Raw genomic sequence first — 15,291 nt, 5'->3', positions numbered from 1 at the left:
TCATATACTGCGGTGGGTTGGTGCCCTTCCGGGATTGGTTCCAGCCTTGCACCCTGTGCTGGCTCCTGCAGACCCCCGTGAACCTGTGTTAGGATATAGCGGGTTGGATACTGACTGACTGACTGACAATATTCATATAATGATGAACGTCTGTGTTAGAGCAGCGAGAAACACTGAGGAAAGCAAAGAAAGGAAACCATCAACCGTTTATAAGTGGTAGTCAGGAAATGCTAACACAGTAACAGGAAATGAAGTCTAAAAACACTAAGAGCTGCCCTCCTTAATGAGGCCTCTCTGCTTCATTTCATCTAAGCAGGCATCAACAGCTCTCAACATCTGCTGGAGGGCCGTCAGGATCAAGACGTCCATATTGAGATTGAGCTCGAAATCTACAGCGTAGTTCTTAACCAGGGAGATAGCAGAGGGGGGAACTCCCAACACCTGTGCCAGTTGAGTTACCTGGGAATAAAAAACAGAAAAGAAGAGGGTGAGCTGATAGGGGGTGACACGAAGGAGAGGGCTGGAGACAAACCCAGATGAGCCTTGATGTACGGTGACAGAAACATCTCAGATGGTGGCCGAGCCCACAGGTCCATTCATTTTTATATTACAGTGTTAATATTGGCCTAAAGTAAAAGATGTACCTAAATATGGCTGATGATGATCCCACTGCTAATACTCTGAGAGCGCAGGTCAGTTACATGACTCGTCATAAAGGCACGATATGCTGACACTGAATGAACAAGCAAGGTTTAGTCATTGCATAAATGGCAACAAGCCGAATTTGATACTCTATATATATAATTCACTAAGGCAAGACAACCATGGAAAGCACGCCGGAAGGGGCGTGGATTCACTAAGCGCCGCCGACAAATGAGACACCTATGGCTCCGCGGGAGGGAGCCACGTCCACCAACTCCAAGACCATTGGATACGACGACAACTCACAGAGCCACGCCCACCAACTTGGGCCAGCGACACAGAAAAACCGGCGTCATTTATATTCGTCTGTCGTAGAGGTCACATGCAGCTCCGACCCACATTGACTGTTCATAGAGGCGTGTTTCTCGCGGAGGTGAATCGCCATATGCAGCGTGTAAAACTGTTTGCGAGGGGTATCCCATGGGATCATTAAAACATTCCTTTACAACTGAGGTTAAAACACAATGAAGTGAGCAGTCTTTAAAAACGAGTTTTGGTTACGGCCGCACGCGTGCACCATAGCAAACTGTTTTACACGCTACATACAGCGATTCACATCCGAAACAAACATGCGTCTTCTTAGATGCTCTTGCACTTTGTACACACCTCGCTACCACCGTGATCGGGTGTCTTGGTGGATTATATATAGAAAGGCAGCCAAAACCGCACAGAGCAATGAAAAGTCTACGTGAGTCACAGGTGCATCTGAACTGTAGAAAGACGACAACGACTCGAGTGACAAGTTGAGCAGGCAGTGCATACTGGACGAGAAATCAGCAGACCAGCATGACGGAGGCAGCAGAGTGGACGTCCTTCTCCTCTCCTCCCGTTCCACCCTCTGCGCCTGAGCGCCACACGGACGATTGTGTGTTGGTTCGTTCCGTGCATTGGTTAAAACCCAATGAAGGAAGCAGTCTTTAAAAACCAATAAGCCCTGTGCCTCTGTTTCATTACCGTCTCACCTGCTTCACCAATGCAGGCCCTGCAACAGGCGATCCGGGTAACCAAAGTCTTTGGGTTCAGGGGGGAGTATGGTTACAAAGCTGAAACTTAAAGGAATTGACAGAAGGGCACCACCAGGTGTGGAGCCTTTCGCTTCATTTGACTCAACACAGGAAACCTCACCCGGCCCGGACACGGACAGGATTGACAGATTGATAGCTCTTTCTTGATTCTGTGGGTGGTGGTGCATGGCAGTTCTTAGTTGGTGGAGCGATTTGGCTGGTTAATTCCGAAAAGGAACGAGACTCCCGCCTGCCAAATAGTTACACGACCCAACAGCGGTCGGCGTCCAAATTCTTAAAGGGACAAGTGGCTTTCAGCCACGTGAGATTGAGCATTAACAGGTCTGTGATGAACTTGTATGTCCGGTACTGCACGCGCGCTACACTGATTGGATCAACGTGTGTCTACCCGGCGCGGGGAGGTGTAAGCATTCGTAATGGAGACTGGGTCTTGCAATTGTTCCCCGAGCGAGAATTCCTCAGCGTGTCGCGGGTCATACACTCGCACTGATTACGTCCCTGCCCTTTGTAAACCCCCCCATGGTCGCGTGACTTGGTGGATTATATATAAAAAAGCAGCCGGAACCGCAAAGAACAATGAAAAGTCAACGTGGAAACCAACTGAGGCGGTGTTTGGAAAATTAACAGTCAACGTGACTCACAGGTGCGTGTGGACTGTGCACAGACAAAAGCGACTCAGGTGAGGAGTTGGGGACGGGCACATAAGCGGGCAGTGCGTACTGAACGAGCGCCGTTCAACCCTGTCCTTCCCTTTGAAAGCCGAAGGCGCGACGGCGCTCCTCCGCTTTTCAGTCACGGACAATTGTATGTTGGTTCGTAGCGTGCATTGTAGCAATGTTACTTTTCTTGGTGGTTTATTAAATTACGGATTTTTCAAATGTTTATTTTATTTTCTTTGTGCTTAAAAATCATTTAAAAAGCGGCTGATTATCGATATGTCTACGCTTGTGGTTGGCTAGTATATTATGTAGTTGGCCTTAATTTTTATCTACATTGATGAGAAGAGAAGCCATTTGAATCGTGAAATGAAAGAGCGTGTTTTTGAGAGAGTGGTTTTGCTTTGTTTATGTATTTTATGTATTACTAGCAGAATACCCGCGCTTCGCAGCGGAGAAGTAGTGTGTAAAAGAAGTTATGAAAAAGAAAAGGAAACATTTTAATAATAACGTAACATAATTGTTAATGTAATTGTTTTGTCATTGATATGAGTGTTGTTGTCATATCTATATATACATATATATATATATATATATATATATATCTATATATATATATATATATATATATATATATATATATATACTCAAAAAAGAAACGTCCTCTGACTTTCAACTGTTATTTACTTTCAGTAAACTTAATGTGTAAATATTTGTATGAACACTAAAAGAGTCAACACCATAAGACATAAACTAAAGATGTTTCACAATGTGTCCCTGAATGAAGGGAGGCTCAAAATCAAAAGTACCAGTCAGTATGTGGTGGCCACCAGCTGCTTGAAGTACTGCAGTGCATCTCCTCCTCATGGACTGGACCAGATTTGTCAGTTCTTGCTGTGAGATGTTACCCCACTCTTCCACCAAGGCACCTGCAAGTTCCTGGACATTTCTGGGGAATGGCCCTAGCCCTCACCCTGCGATCCAACAGGTCCCAGAGATGCTCAATGGGATTGAGATCCGGGCTCTTCGCTGGTCATGGCAGAACACTGACATTGCTGTCATGCAGAAAGAGCACTTTTTGTCACTCCTGTCTGTTCCAGCGAAGGTGGGTTTGCCCATAGGCGCGTTGTTGCTGGTGATGTCTGGTAAGGACCTGCCTTACAACAGGCCTACAAGCCCTCAGTCCAGCCTCTCTCAGCCTATTGCGGACAGTCTGAGCACTGATGGAGGGATTGTGTGTTCCTGGTGTGACTCGGGCAGTTGTTGTGGCCATCCTGTACCTGTCACGCAGGTGTGATATTCGGATGTACCGATCCTGTGCAGGTGTTGTTACACGTGGTCTTCCACTGCGAGGATGAACAGCTGTCCTTCCTGTCTCCCTCTAGCACTGTCTTAGGCGTCTCACAGTGCGGACATGGCAATTTATTGCCTAGCCACATCAGCAGTCCTCATGCCTCCCTGCAGCAGGCCTAATGCACGTTCACGCAGATGAGCAGGGACCCTGGGCATCTTTCTTTGGGTGTTTTTCACAGTCGGTAGACAAGTCTCTTTAGTGTCCTGCGTTTTTAGAACTGTGACCTTAAATGCCTACTTTCTGTAAGCTGTTAAGGTCTTAACGACCATTTCACATGTTAATTAATTGATTATGGTTAATTAAACATGCATGGAAAACATTGTTTAAACCCTTTACAATGAAGATCTGTCAAGTTATTTGGATTTTTAAAACATTATTGTTGAAATACACAGTCCTGAAAAAGGGACGTTTCTTTTTTTGCTGAGTATATATATATATATATATATATATATATATATATATATATATATATACTAGCAAAATACCTGCGCTTTGCAGCGGCGAAGTACTGCATTAAAATTTTTATTAAGAAGAAAATTAAACCTTTTTAAACTGAGGGAAAATATGCCAATAATTATTTGTTAAGGATCTCTTTGTATACCACATTGTGAGTTCGGCCCTCTGGTTGTAATATGACCAAGCTGTGCGCTGAGCTTACTCTTGAGCAAGTAACTTACAGTTGGCCATGTGAACAATAATCTTGTCTCAAATCTCACAGCTTGGATTGCTGCTGTCGTAATCGGTTTGAGTTTCATGGTTTGTTTCAATGACGACAGTATTTGCAGGATTTGTTGTGTTGAAGTGACATTCTGCATCTGTCAAGCGTTGTAAGCACACAACCGGTTTCATTGATAAAATCACATCCAGCTTTTGAGAGTTGAAACATTCATAAACATCAAAGTGTCCACTACTGAAATCGTCACCTGTGAATCCAAGATGTTTAAGAGGCATTGGCGGTTGTCCAAAGGTGTAAAATATTTGGCCATTTCGGTACACTTGAAAGCGACAACCGAACAATTCAGCGGCAGCCATCAACTCACATGCAGATCCACAGGTGAAGGGCTTAAGCATTTCACTCTTCTAGTGCTCCTGTGTAGTCTAATTATCTCCTGTACCGTCATCAGTCCACACCTTGAACCTGTCCAGTCATTCAATACATACGACAGAATCTTCCTCCGGATATCAAGAGTGAGCCTGATATGGCCGTGCAATATGTAACAAAGAGAATGGAAAAGGTAGGTGCCATCTCCTGGCATGGAAACCACTCGGTAAGTGACAGTTCTTTGATCGATGGTGATCACCTCGATAGACATGGTAATGGGGGTTGAAATGATAAAGGAAATGGGTACCTGAGCAATGTAAAGTAAGTGTAAAATACCTATACAATAACTATAATTGTAATAAACGAACAATAAAACAACGGATAAGCCGTGGATTAAACAAATTAGGGCTGTAGTTATCAGTAGGGAGACGGGAATCCCGTGGCGAAGCAAGGAAGGGAATGTAGAGACGGAGCGGGACAGTCTTATATAGGCAGGCAGCCAGCCAACAACGTGGGAGGCGTTGGGATGGGGGACACAACGCCACCTCACGCGGTGACCGAGGTGCAGGCTATGGACGTATATATGTATGTAAGTAGGATTCAGTTAGCATTGGGAACTCGCGTACCAAATTTCTTGAAGATGGGCCCATAAGTAACAAAGACTGTTGAAAAGTTCAATATGGCGGCTGACAGTGGCATCATACCACCAAAATAAGTACGTACATTGGTTTCGGTTAGTGCAGGGAAGCCACCTACCAAATTTCGTGAAGATGGGGCCATAAATAAGAAAGTTCAACATGTCGGACGTTGTTGACTGTTATGACCGTTACACGTAGAATTTCGAAATGAAACCTGCTTAACTGTTGTAAGTAAGCTGTAAGGAATGAGCCTGCCAAATTTCAGCCTTCTACCTACACGGGAAGTTGGAGAATTAGTGACGTTGGAAAGTTCAATTTGGCGGCCGACAGTGGTGTCATACTAACGAAATATGTACGGACATCGGTTTCCGTTAAAAGTTCAATATGGCGGCCGACAGTGGCATCATACCACCGAAATAAGAACCAAATTTCAGCCTTCTACCTACACGGGAAGTTGGAGAATTAGTGATGTTGGAAAGTTTAATATGGTGGCTGACAGTGGTGTCATACCACCGAAATAAGTACGTACATCGGTTTTGGTTAGCGCAGGGAAGCCACCTACCAAATTTCGTGAAGATGGGGTCAGCCTTCTATCTACACGGAAAGTTTGAAAATTGGTGACGTTGGAAAGTTCAATATGGCGGCCGACAGTGGCATCAAACCATCGAAATAAGTAAGTACATCAGTTTTGGTTAGCGCAGTGAAGACGCCTACCAAATTTCGTGAAGATGGGGCCATAAATAAGAAAGTTCAACATGGCGGACGTTGTCGAACGCTATCGACCGTTATGACCGTTACGTGTAGAATTTCGAAATGAAACCTGCTTAACTTTTGTAAGTAAGCTGTAAGGAATGAGCCTGCCAAATTTCAGCTTTCTACCTACATGGGAAGTTGGAGAATTAGTGATAAGTCAGTCAGTCAGTCAGTGAGTGAGTCAGTGAGTCAGTCAGTGAGGGCTTTGCCTTTTATTATTATAGATATATAGCAAAATACCCGCGCTTGGCAGCGGAGAAGTAAAAAAGAAAAGGAAACATTTTAATAATAACGTAACATGATTGACAACGTAATTGTTTTGTCATTGTCACGAGTGTTGCTGGCATATATATATATACATAAATGTGTACATATATACACACACATATATACTATGGGGTGCCAAACAGGCAAATACATTGATTTTCTGAATATATAAAGTTGGCGTCAGAATATATAAAGTCAAAACTTGAATATATAAAGTCATTCCCGAATATATAAAGTCAAAACTTGAATATATAAAGTCACTGTCGGAATATATAAAGTCAAAACCTGAATATATAAAGTCAGCGTCGGAATTTATAAAGTCATTCCTGATTATATAAAGTCAACATCGGAGTATATAAACTCATTCCTGAATATATAAAGTCAAAGTCAAAATCTATTGATTGAAACGACTCTGAACTGAACTAAGTTAACAAAAACGTATTCAGAAAAATAAATTAAAAAAACACTGTTCGGTTAATGTTTTGAAAATGATGCATGTGCCCTGCCCAGGATTGGTTCCTGCCTTGTGCCCAGTGTTGGCTGGGATTGGCTCCAGCAGACCCCGTAACCCTGTGGTCGGATTCAACGGATTGGGAAATGGATGGATATTCCAGCGCTGACTTTGTATATTCCGACGATGACTTTATATATTGAAGTTTTGACTTTATATATTCCAGCGCTTACATTATATATTCCGAAATATTCCAACGCCGTCTTTATATACTCAGGTTTTGACTTTATATATTTGGGAATGACTTTATATATTCAAGTTTTGACTTTATATATTCAGAAACAAGTTTTGACTTTATTTATTCCGACAGTGACTTTATATAATCAAGTTTTGACTTTATATATTCGGAAATGACTTTATATATACAAGTTTTGACTTTATATAGTTAAATTTAGTCATCATTGCATAACTTTTTCTTTACCATAGAAATTTAAAGACTAAATTCAACTTCCATTCCTACCAAAGATATTTCTGGCGACTAAATAGAACCTACTTAATATCCAAATTCGAGCTATTGAGCTGTCGCCTGCCTGCCTGAATAAGTCTCCCTCGCTTCGCTCTTACTTTTTTACCGTTCATTTAATCATGGCTAGTGGCGGAAAAATTATAAAATGGAAGGAGGATTACACTGAGTATGGCTTTACCAAAACAATTATTGATGGCGAATCGATTATTCATAAAGCTTCAATTGGTGATCTGTTTTCTGTGTTAACCTATATTTTTCATACTTCTTCTCAAACTAAGGTGGTGCGAGGGTAAAATGAATCGAGATGCGCTGATCAATGTAATCGGTGTACCAGGAAATCATGCATTGACAGAAGTTCCCCTTTGCTTGGAATTGAAAGTGTGATTAAATGGAGCACATGCATCGAAGCTTCTCAGCTGTGCTTGTGCTAAGAAAAGGAAAAATTTTAAAAATAACGTAACACGATTGTCAATGTAACCTTTTGTAAGTAGTGCCTGGAGGATTCAGTGTGTAGAAACTCTAGAGACAGCGTGTGTATTAACTTGTGGATTTTTCTGTGAGTATTTGGTGGCAGCGTCACAAACTCGCTTCCATAACACTGCGTGTGTTCGTTGCGGAGCTCAGCTCAGAGCGAAATGAGGTGAATGAGAGGGGAGATGATGACGTGACTCCCCACCCGCCTTTAACTGTCAATCCCCCACAAACACATTCTCTCGGAATTTGCATAAGCACACCCCTTCACCTACAATTTTAACTTAGTTATAAAGTGATCAAAACTCTCGTTTATATCCTGCGTCCTCTCATTAAACTTGTATCCCGCATTACCTGTGGGCATGACAAACGCCAGCGGTAGCATGTCTATGAACTTAATTTAAAGTTTAGGTTTACACCTTACTTTCTTTCCGAGGTAGCAACACTCATGAATATGGTAGTATATGTCACTCGCTCGCTTCTTATTGTTTCACTGCCTTCTCAATTATATAATACATGTTTTCTTAAGCGCTTTTTGGAGCTCTTCCTGGTTTTCTACGCACTGCGTTGACAGTCAGTTCACGTGATTACGTGGAAGGCGTGATGATGTCACACGAAACTCCGCCCCCCACGGCTTTCGAGCTCAACTCCATTACAGTATATGGAGAAAAATACCTTCCAGTTATGACCGTTAGGCGTAGAATTTCGAAATGAAACCTGCCCAACTTTTGTAAGGAAGCTGTAAGGAATGAGCCTGCCAAATTTCAGCCTTCTACCTACACGGGAAGTTGGAGAATTAGTGATGAGTCAGTGAGTGAGTGAGTCAGTGAGTCAGTCAGTCAGTGAGTGAGTGAGGGCTTTGCCTTTTATTAGTATAGATTGTGATTTTCTTTGATAGGGTATTCATTATTTTGCTACTGTGAGTCTTGTTAATTAAGACTTCAGAAGTTTCAAAGGCTTTTATTGACAATGACATGAAGTTCATGCAAAGCGTCCATATTTGCAGTGTTGACCCTTTTTTCTTCTGGGCCAAATCCTGACTGATGGCAGCAGCCCATTCTTGCAGAATCAGGATTTGTGGGTTTTTGTTTGTCTGCCTGCCTCTTGAGGATTGACCACACGTTCTCAATGGGGAGTTTCCTGGCCATGGACCCCAAATTTTGTTCCCGGATCCACTTAGTTCTCACTTTTGCCTTGTTGCCTGGTGCTCCATCATGCTGAAAAAAGGCGTTGTTGGACACCAAAGTGTTCTTGGATGGTCTCGTGGGATGTTTTGGTCCAATTCTTTATTCCTGGTTGTGTTCGTAGGCCAAATTGTGAGTGAACCCACTGCCTTGGCTGACATGAATGGTTGAATGGTCTCAGATGCTTTACTGTTGGCATGACACAGGACTGATGGTAGCGCCACTCACCTTTTCTTTTTTCCGGATGCCCCAAACAATTGGAAAGGGGATTCATCAGAGAAAATGACTTTACCCAGCAGTCCTCAGCAGTCCAATCCCAGAATATCAGTCTGTTCCTGATATTTTTATTGGCTTCATTGCTGCCCTTCTTGACACCCACCAGGCCATCCTCCAAAAGTCTTCGCCTCCCTCACACCTGCCTGCTGCCATTCCTGAGCCAGCTCTGCACTGGCAGTGCCCCCCTGATCCCGAGCCATGAATAAAGAATGAAACCAAAACATCATCTGAGAGCAACTTCTCCCAACCATTCATTCAAGAACAGTTTGCTGACCAACAATGCCAATGATGGAGCACCGTGCCATCAGGCAAAAGTGAAAACTAAGTGGCAAAACATCAAAATTTGAAATGTATCCATGGCCAGGAAACTCCCCAGACCTTTAATCCCATTGAGAACTTGTGGTCGAATCCTCAATAGGCGGGTGGACAAACAAAAACCCACCAATTCTGACAAACTCCAAGCATTGATTATACAAGAATGGGCAGCTGCCATCAGTCAGGATTGGGCCCAGAAGTTGATGGACAGCCTGCCAGGGTGAACTGCAGAGAGGGGTCTTGAAAAAGAAAGAAGGGCCAACACTGCAAATATGGATGCTTTGCATGAACTTCATGTCATTGTCAATAAAAGCCTTTAAATGTATGAAATGCTTGTGATTCTACTTCAGTAGACCATAGAAACATCTGACAAAAAGATCTAAAGACACTGAAGCAGCAAACCAACACTTGTGTCATTCTCCAATCCTTTGGCCACGACTGTACAGAGAGAATAAAAAGGAAGCCTACCCTGCTTTTTAAGTTTGTCTACGTCAATTTACTCCTAAATCTTTATAATGATCTGTTTGTACGCATCATTGATTTGGGACTCAAAATATGTTTTATTTTCACAAAAACAAAATCACATTTTGTGCACCTTTAGGCTAAACAAAATAGTAAAAAACCGGTGTGCCATGTCTCAGGGAGCCCATCTTCAAATTTTGCATTTCTTAGGTCACACAGACCAAGTGACACACAGTATGTAGAAATGTGAACGTTTTTGGTGACATCACAGACAGAAACAGGACCGCCAACTCTTCTCTCGGCTGAACGGCCTCTTCACCCTGTCTGTCACCTTCAGCACTCATGACAAAGGAAAATGGCCGCTAGTAACATGATATCAGGACAAGAGATGACCTTTCGACCAATGATACTGCTGGGCTCCTTTTGGATGCTTGAATGACAGCAGAGACTTTATAATACATAATAGAAAAGTGCTGAGTAAATACCAAGTAACATGTGGAAAAGCTAAAGGAGACCTTATTTCGAGTGCCACTAGCCCAGGTATCTGGTCAGTCTTGGATCTGGCATCACCCTCCTGACTGAGCAGGATCATCTACTCCATCACAGCTCAGGTGGAACTGCAGTTAAGGAGACAAGTGTGAAAGTTCAGAGGTCACTAAGGGTGGCGACTCAGAGGAAATCTGTTGGCATGATTCAGAATTTCTGAAAGTTCAGATACCACTGCATTACTGTCCTTACTATAATAACGTCACTGTCACTTGATCAATAGCTGCACTTTCTCTGTCACTTTGACTTACCTTCTCATAAATGTAGCGGCTTTGGTACACTTTGGTCAGGTCCTTTGCAACTTCTGTGCAGGCGTCGTCTATCTTAGTGACCATCAAAAGCTGAGGAATCCCTGTAGGATAAAAGAGGAGAGTCCGTGTGAAATTCTGAAAGGTACCTCCTGTGTCTCACATCCCTTATGACAGATTGAAGAAGACATTAAATGGGGCGACAAGGTGCAAGCCAGATTAAACTTGTGAAAATGCCTTCAACAGGAAATCTCGTATCGAGGAAGGGCGTTAATCATCAGTAACTTAGTGGCCTCCATGTTCTGGCAGAGGCTAAGGTGTGCCAATCCTCGACATTTCATTATTAAGACTCTTCAGAAAACCATTTTAGATTTTTTTGGGGACAGGATACACTGGGTGAGGCACAGTATCTTGTATTTGCTGGTAGATGAAGGTGGTGCAAGGTCTCACTGACCTTTATGAGCAGGCTGGAGGCTTTCAGACTCTGATATGGCCCAGAGCATCTGCAATGGAGGGAGCTGGCATTTACTTTATTTTGCATGGTAGCAAATTAATTTTGACAAACAGCTTTTCTTGATACACTTTGCCAAACTAATTAGGTGAGGTTTACCAGATTTCTACTGAACAGCACTACAGACCTGGCATATTAAACTTAAGAGGATAAAACAAACACTTGACAACACTTTCTGGCTCATGGAGGAGCCTCTTGTTTAGAATAGTGTTCTGGAGTCTCCTTTATTACTCTCTGAACATTTTGTTTCCGTCCTTGTTAGTAAAAGGGCTTTAAAAATAAGACACCTGATCCGTGAGATTATGAGGTCCTGCCTGACACACGCCTGCCCAACTTGCTGCAGTTTTAGGCATCAGGTCAGAAAGCCTGCTTGAGTTAGCTGAAGGCAGTGCTCTGCGGACAAGATGGGGGTCCTTTTAGAGGTGAATGGCCCTCAAACACAGGGGGATAAAATTGATGAGCCACAGCATGAAATTATGGGAAAGAGTAGTGGAAGTTAGGTTAAGAAGTGAGGTGATTAGTGGGAAGCAGGATGGTTTCATGCCAAGAAAGAGCACTACAGATGTGATGTTTGCTCTGAGGATGTCGATGGAGAAGTAGAGAGAAGAACAGAAGGAGTTGCATTGCGTCTTTGTGGACCTGAGAAAGCAAATGACAGGGTGCCTCGAGAGGAGCTGTGGTATTGTATGAGGTAAGTCAGGAGTGGCAGAGAAGTACGTAAGAGTTGTGGATATGTCAGGGAAGTGTGACCATGGTGAGGTCTGCGGTAGGAGTGACGGAGGTGGGATTACATCAGGGATCGGCTCTGAGCCCTTTTCTTATCTCCAATGGTGATGGACAGGCTGACAGACGAGATTAGACAGGAGTCCCCGTGGACTGTGATGTTTGCTGATGACATTGTGATCTGTAGCGATAGTAGGGAGGAGGTTGAGGAGACACTGGAGAGGTGGAGATATGAGAGAAGAGGAATGAAGGTCAGTAGGACCACCAAGACAGAATACATGTGTGTGAATGAGAGGGAGGTCAGTGGAATGGTGAGGATGAGGGAGTAGAGTTGGTGAAGGTGGAGGAGTTTAAATACTTGGGATCAACAGTACAGAGTAATGGGGATTGTGGAGGAGAAGTGAAGAAGAGAGTGCAGGCAGGGTGGAATGGCTGCAGAAGAGTGTCAGGAGTGATTTGTGACAGACGGGTATCAGCAAAAGTGGAAGGGAAGGTCTACAGGACCGTAGTGAGAACACCTGTGTTATATGGGTTGTAGATGGTGGCACAGGAGACAGAGCTGGAGGTGGCATAGTTAAAGATGCTAAGATTTGCATTGAGTGTGATGAGGATGGACAGGATTAGAAATGAGGACATTAGAGGGTCAGCTCAGGTGGGACGGTTGGGAGACAAAGTCAGAGAGATGAGATTGTGTTGGTTTGGACATGTGTAGAAGAGAGATGCTGAGTATATCGGGAGAAGAATGCTAAGGATAGAACTGCCAGGTAAGAGGAGAAGAGGAAGGCCTAAGAGAAGGTTTATGGATGTGATGAGAGAGGACATGCAGGTGATGGGTGTGACAGAACAAGATGACAAGGACAGAAAGATATGGAAGAAGATGATCTGCTGTGACAACACCTAACAGGAGCAGCTGAAAGAAGAAGAAGAATTTTTAATAAATTTGAAAAAATTTCTAAAGTCCCACTATCAATTTCTCATTCTGGGATACTGAGTGATGTTTCATGAAGAATAAATTAATTTAAACTATTTTACTGCTACCATTGCAGCAGTCATCTCTCTGTCTTGTAAGAGTACATTTAAATTCAAATTACATTTGCAGTTGCCGTATCAGTGTGTTTTATTAATGAATGAACGCCTTAAAATCTGACTGCTATCGTCCAGCATATTAAATAGAATCAGAGAGTCCAACTGCACATTCCTGCTGCTCACCTTAAGTAAAACGAAGGACCACCTGAGATCAGAGACAACCCATCAGTTAGGGTTTTTTATATAAACACATTCACTGGATCATCATAATAAGCGTTTTGCATAATAATCAACTTGATGAAACTACATGCATGTGCTGGTCACATCACTCCATTTATAACACAAAGTATCCCAATACCAGACTATTGTTACACACAATGGAAGGAGCACCCTGATTGCTACTCAAGCAGCTCTGGTCACTAGAGGGCAGTAGAGAATGGCCGTGTTCATTTAATATCCTGTGAGGTCATCTACTCCTCTCATGTGCTCATTTGTCTCATTCCTGATTAATGTCCCATCAGGCTCTTCCAGGCTGCAGTTACTCACCCATGTTGTTCACGTTGGACTGGATGAACTTAAACTTCTTCAGCAGAACTTCACTAATGAGGCTGACTTTGCTTGCTTCCACAACATAGACAATGCAGTACACCTTATCAGCCAGACTGGGCTTCTCTCTGTAGCATTTGAATTTATCTGAAATTGGTACTTTGGGATTGAACTGGAGAGAAAAGGACAATTTAATAAGAAACACAGGGGTGCAGCCCCCAGACACACACACACATGCATCTACTGTTCTACACAGAAATGTACCACACAATTGCTGCTTGGCCACACTTGAGTGCTCATCATGGACCTTAAATGCACAATAAAAGAACATGGCACTGCAAGAAAATGCAAAATATACAAACAACTCCAAAATGAGGTGAAAATAAAAACAGAAAATAAATGAAGGGACCTAAAATTTCCAAAGACAATAAGAATAGCAGAGAACATTTTTAAAACAAATCATAACATATTCTTAATTTTTTTTAATGTGTCTATTTTCTGATTTTGATTACTTTTTGTTGTCTTATTTGATATTTTCAAAGAATGTTTTTTATTTTTAAAATTATTGTGCTCTTGTACTATTTGTCAATTCAGTTTGTTATGTATCTTCTGCTCTGTGTATTGAATCCAAGGGGGACGGGTCCACTGACACTGCAGCTCAGTCTTTATAAACTGAACACCAACAACATTTATTTCTAACCCACATTTTCATACAAAGAATCAAAGTGCTTTCCAAAACATCAAAGAAAAAGCTGCAAGAAAAGAAAAACAAATCAGAAATAGACAAGAATAACAATGAAAACGTGACATACAAAAAATAATAAATGAGAGTAAATGAACACGCACTTAACAACACCTTATTTTTGTACAGTACACTGTATAAAGCACCGTGACCAATTTCAGTTAAAACGCACGTTCGGATGATACGAGTGACTGAACTGGTCCACATAAAAATGCAAATTTGTTAAAACATGCAGAGAATGAAGCAGAACTGACATAACAACTTACTGTACATAACACACATTCACCAGTGAGGCCTCAGCACTATTGGTGGGATTGGTATTAGCCCTACTGGTCTTGTTGACTGGGTCATTGCTTTTGGAGTCTCTTTGTTCTTCTTGAATGTTCTAAGTATCGATTTTTGACCTCTGATTTTTGGACATTTGGCTCTTGCCTTTGGTATTTGAATTTGGAATCAATTTTGGCTTTTCAGTTTTGAGTTTCATCTTAGTGGACAATATTTTGTTTTTTGTCTTCTTTATATCTTTCTTTTTTGGTTAAATAAAATTTATTTAAATATTATTATTGCTATTATTTTTATGGGGGGGGGGCAAGGATTATGGTTTTCCCACTCCCATTTGGAGATTTATACACTTTGGCTCCTTTTGGTGGTTCCTCTGAAAGGCACTGACTACTTTTGTGACATCATGAGGAAACTTGTGCAGCAGTACTAACATTCATTATGGTGGACTGATGTTCACCAAGTATTTACGTTCATTCTGCTCTCAGTATTTTATTTATATGTAGTACATTTGTTACACTTGTTATCATTTATTTCAAATTACCACT

General features: G+C 42.3%; 1 protein-coding gene across 1 annotated transcript in view; it reads right to left on the bottom strand.

Moving 5' to 3' along the window:
• Positions 1-72: 72 nt before the first annotated feature.
• Positions 73-15,291, bottom strand: part of LOC120515012 (interferon-induced protein 44-like) — a 75,561-nt gene continuing 60,342 nt past the window's right edge. The window contains exons 7-9 of the mRNA XM_039735699.1: positions 13,723-13,894; positions 10,920-11,020; positions 73-459 (exon numbers count right to left, since the gene is read on the bottom strand). Coding sequence (XP_039591633.1) covers positions 265-459; positions 10,920-11,020; positions 13,723-13,894 — 468 coding nt within the window. The 3' untranslated portion in view covers positions 73-264. The remainder of the gene's footprint in view (positions 460-10,919; positions 11,021-13,722; positions 13,895-15,291) is intronic.

The sequence above is a fragment of the Polypterus senegalus genome, chromosome 14 (assembly GCF_016835505.1).
Source record: "Polypterus senegalus isolate Bchr_013 chromosome 14, ASM1683550v1, whole genome shotgun sequence".
In the NCBI taxonomy this organism is placed as follows: domain Eukaryota; kingdom Metazoa; phylum Chordata; class Cladistia; order Polypteriformes; family Polypteridae; genus Polypterus; species Polypterus senegalus.
This window is presented reverse-complemented; position numbering and strand designations above follow the sequence as displayed.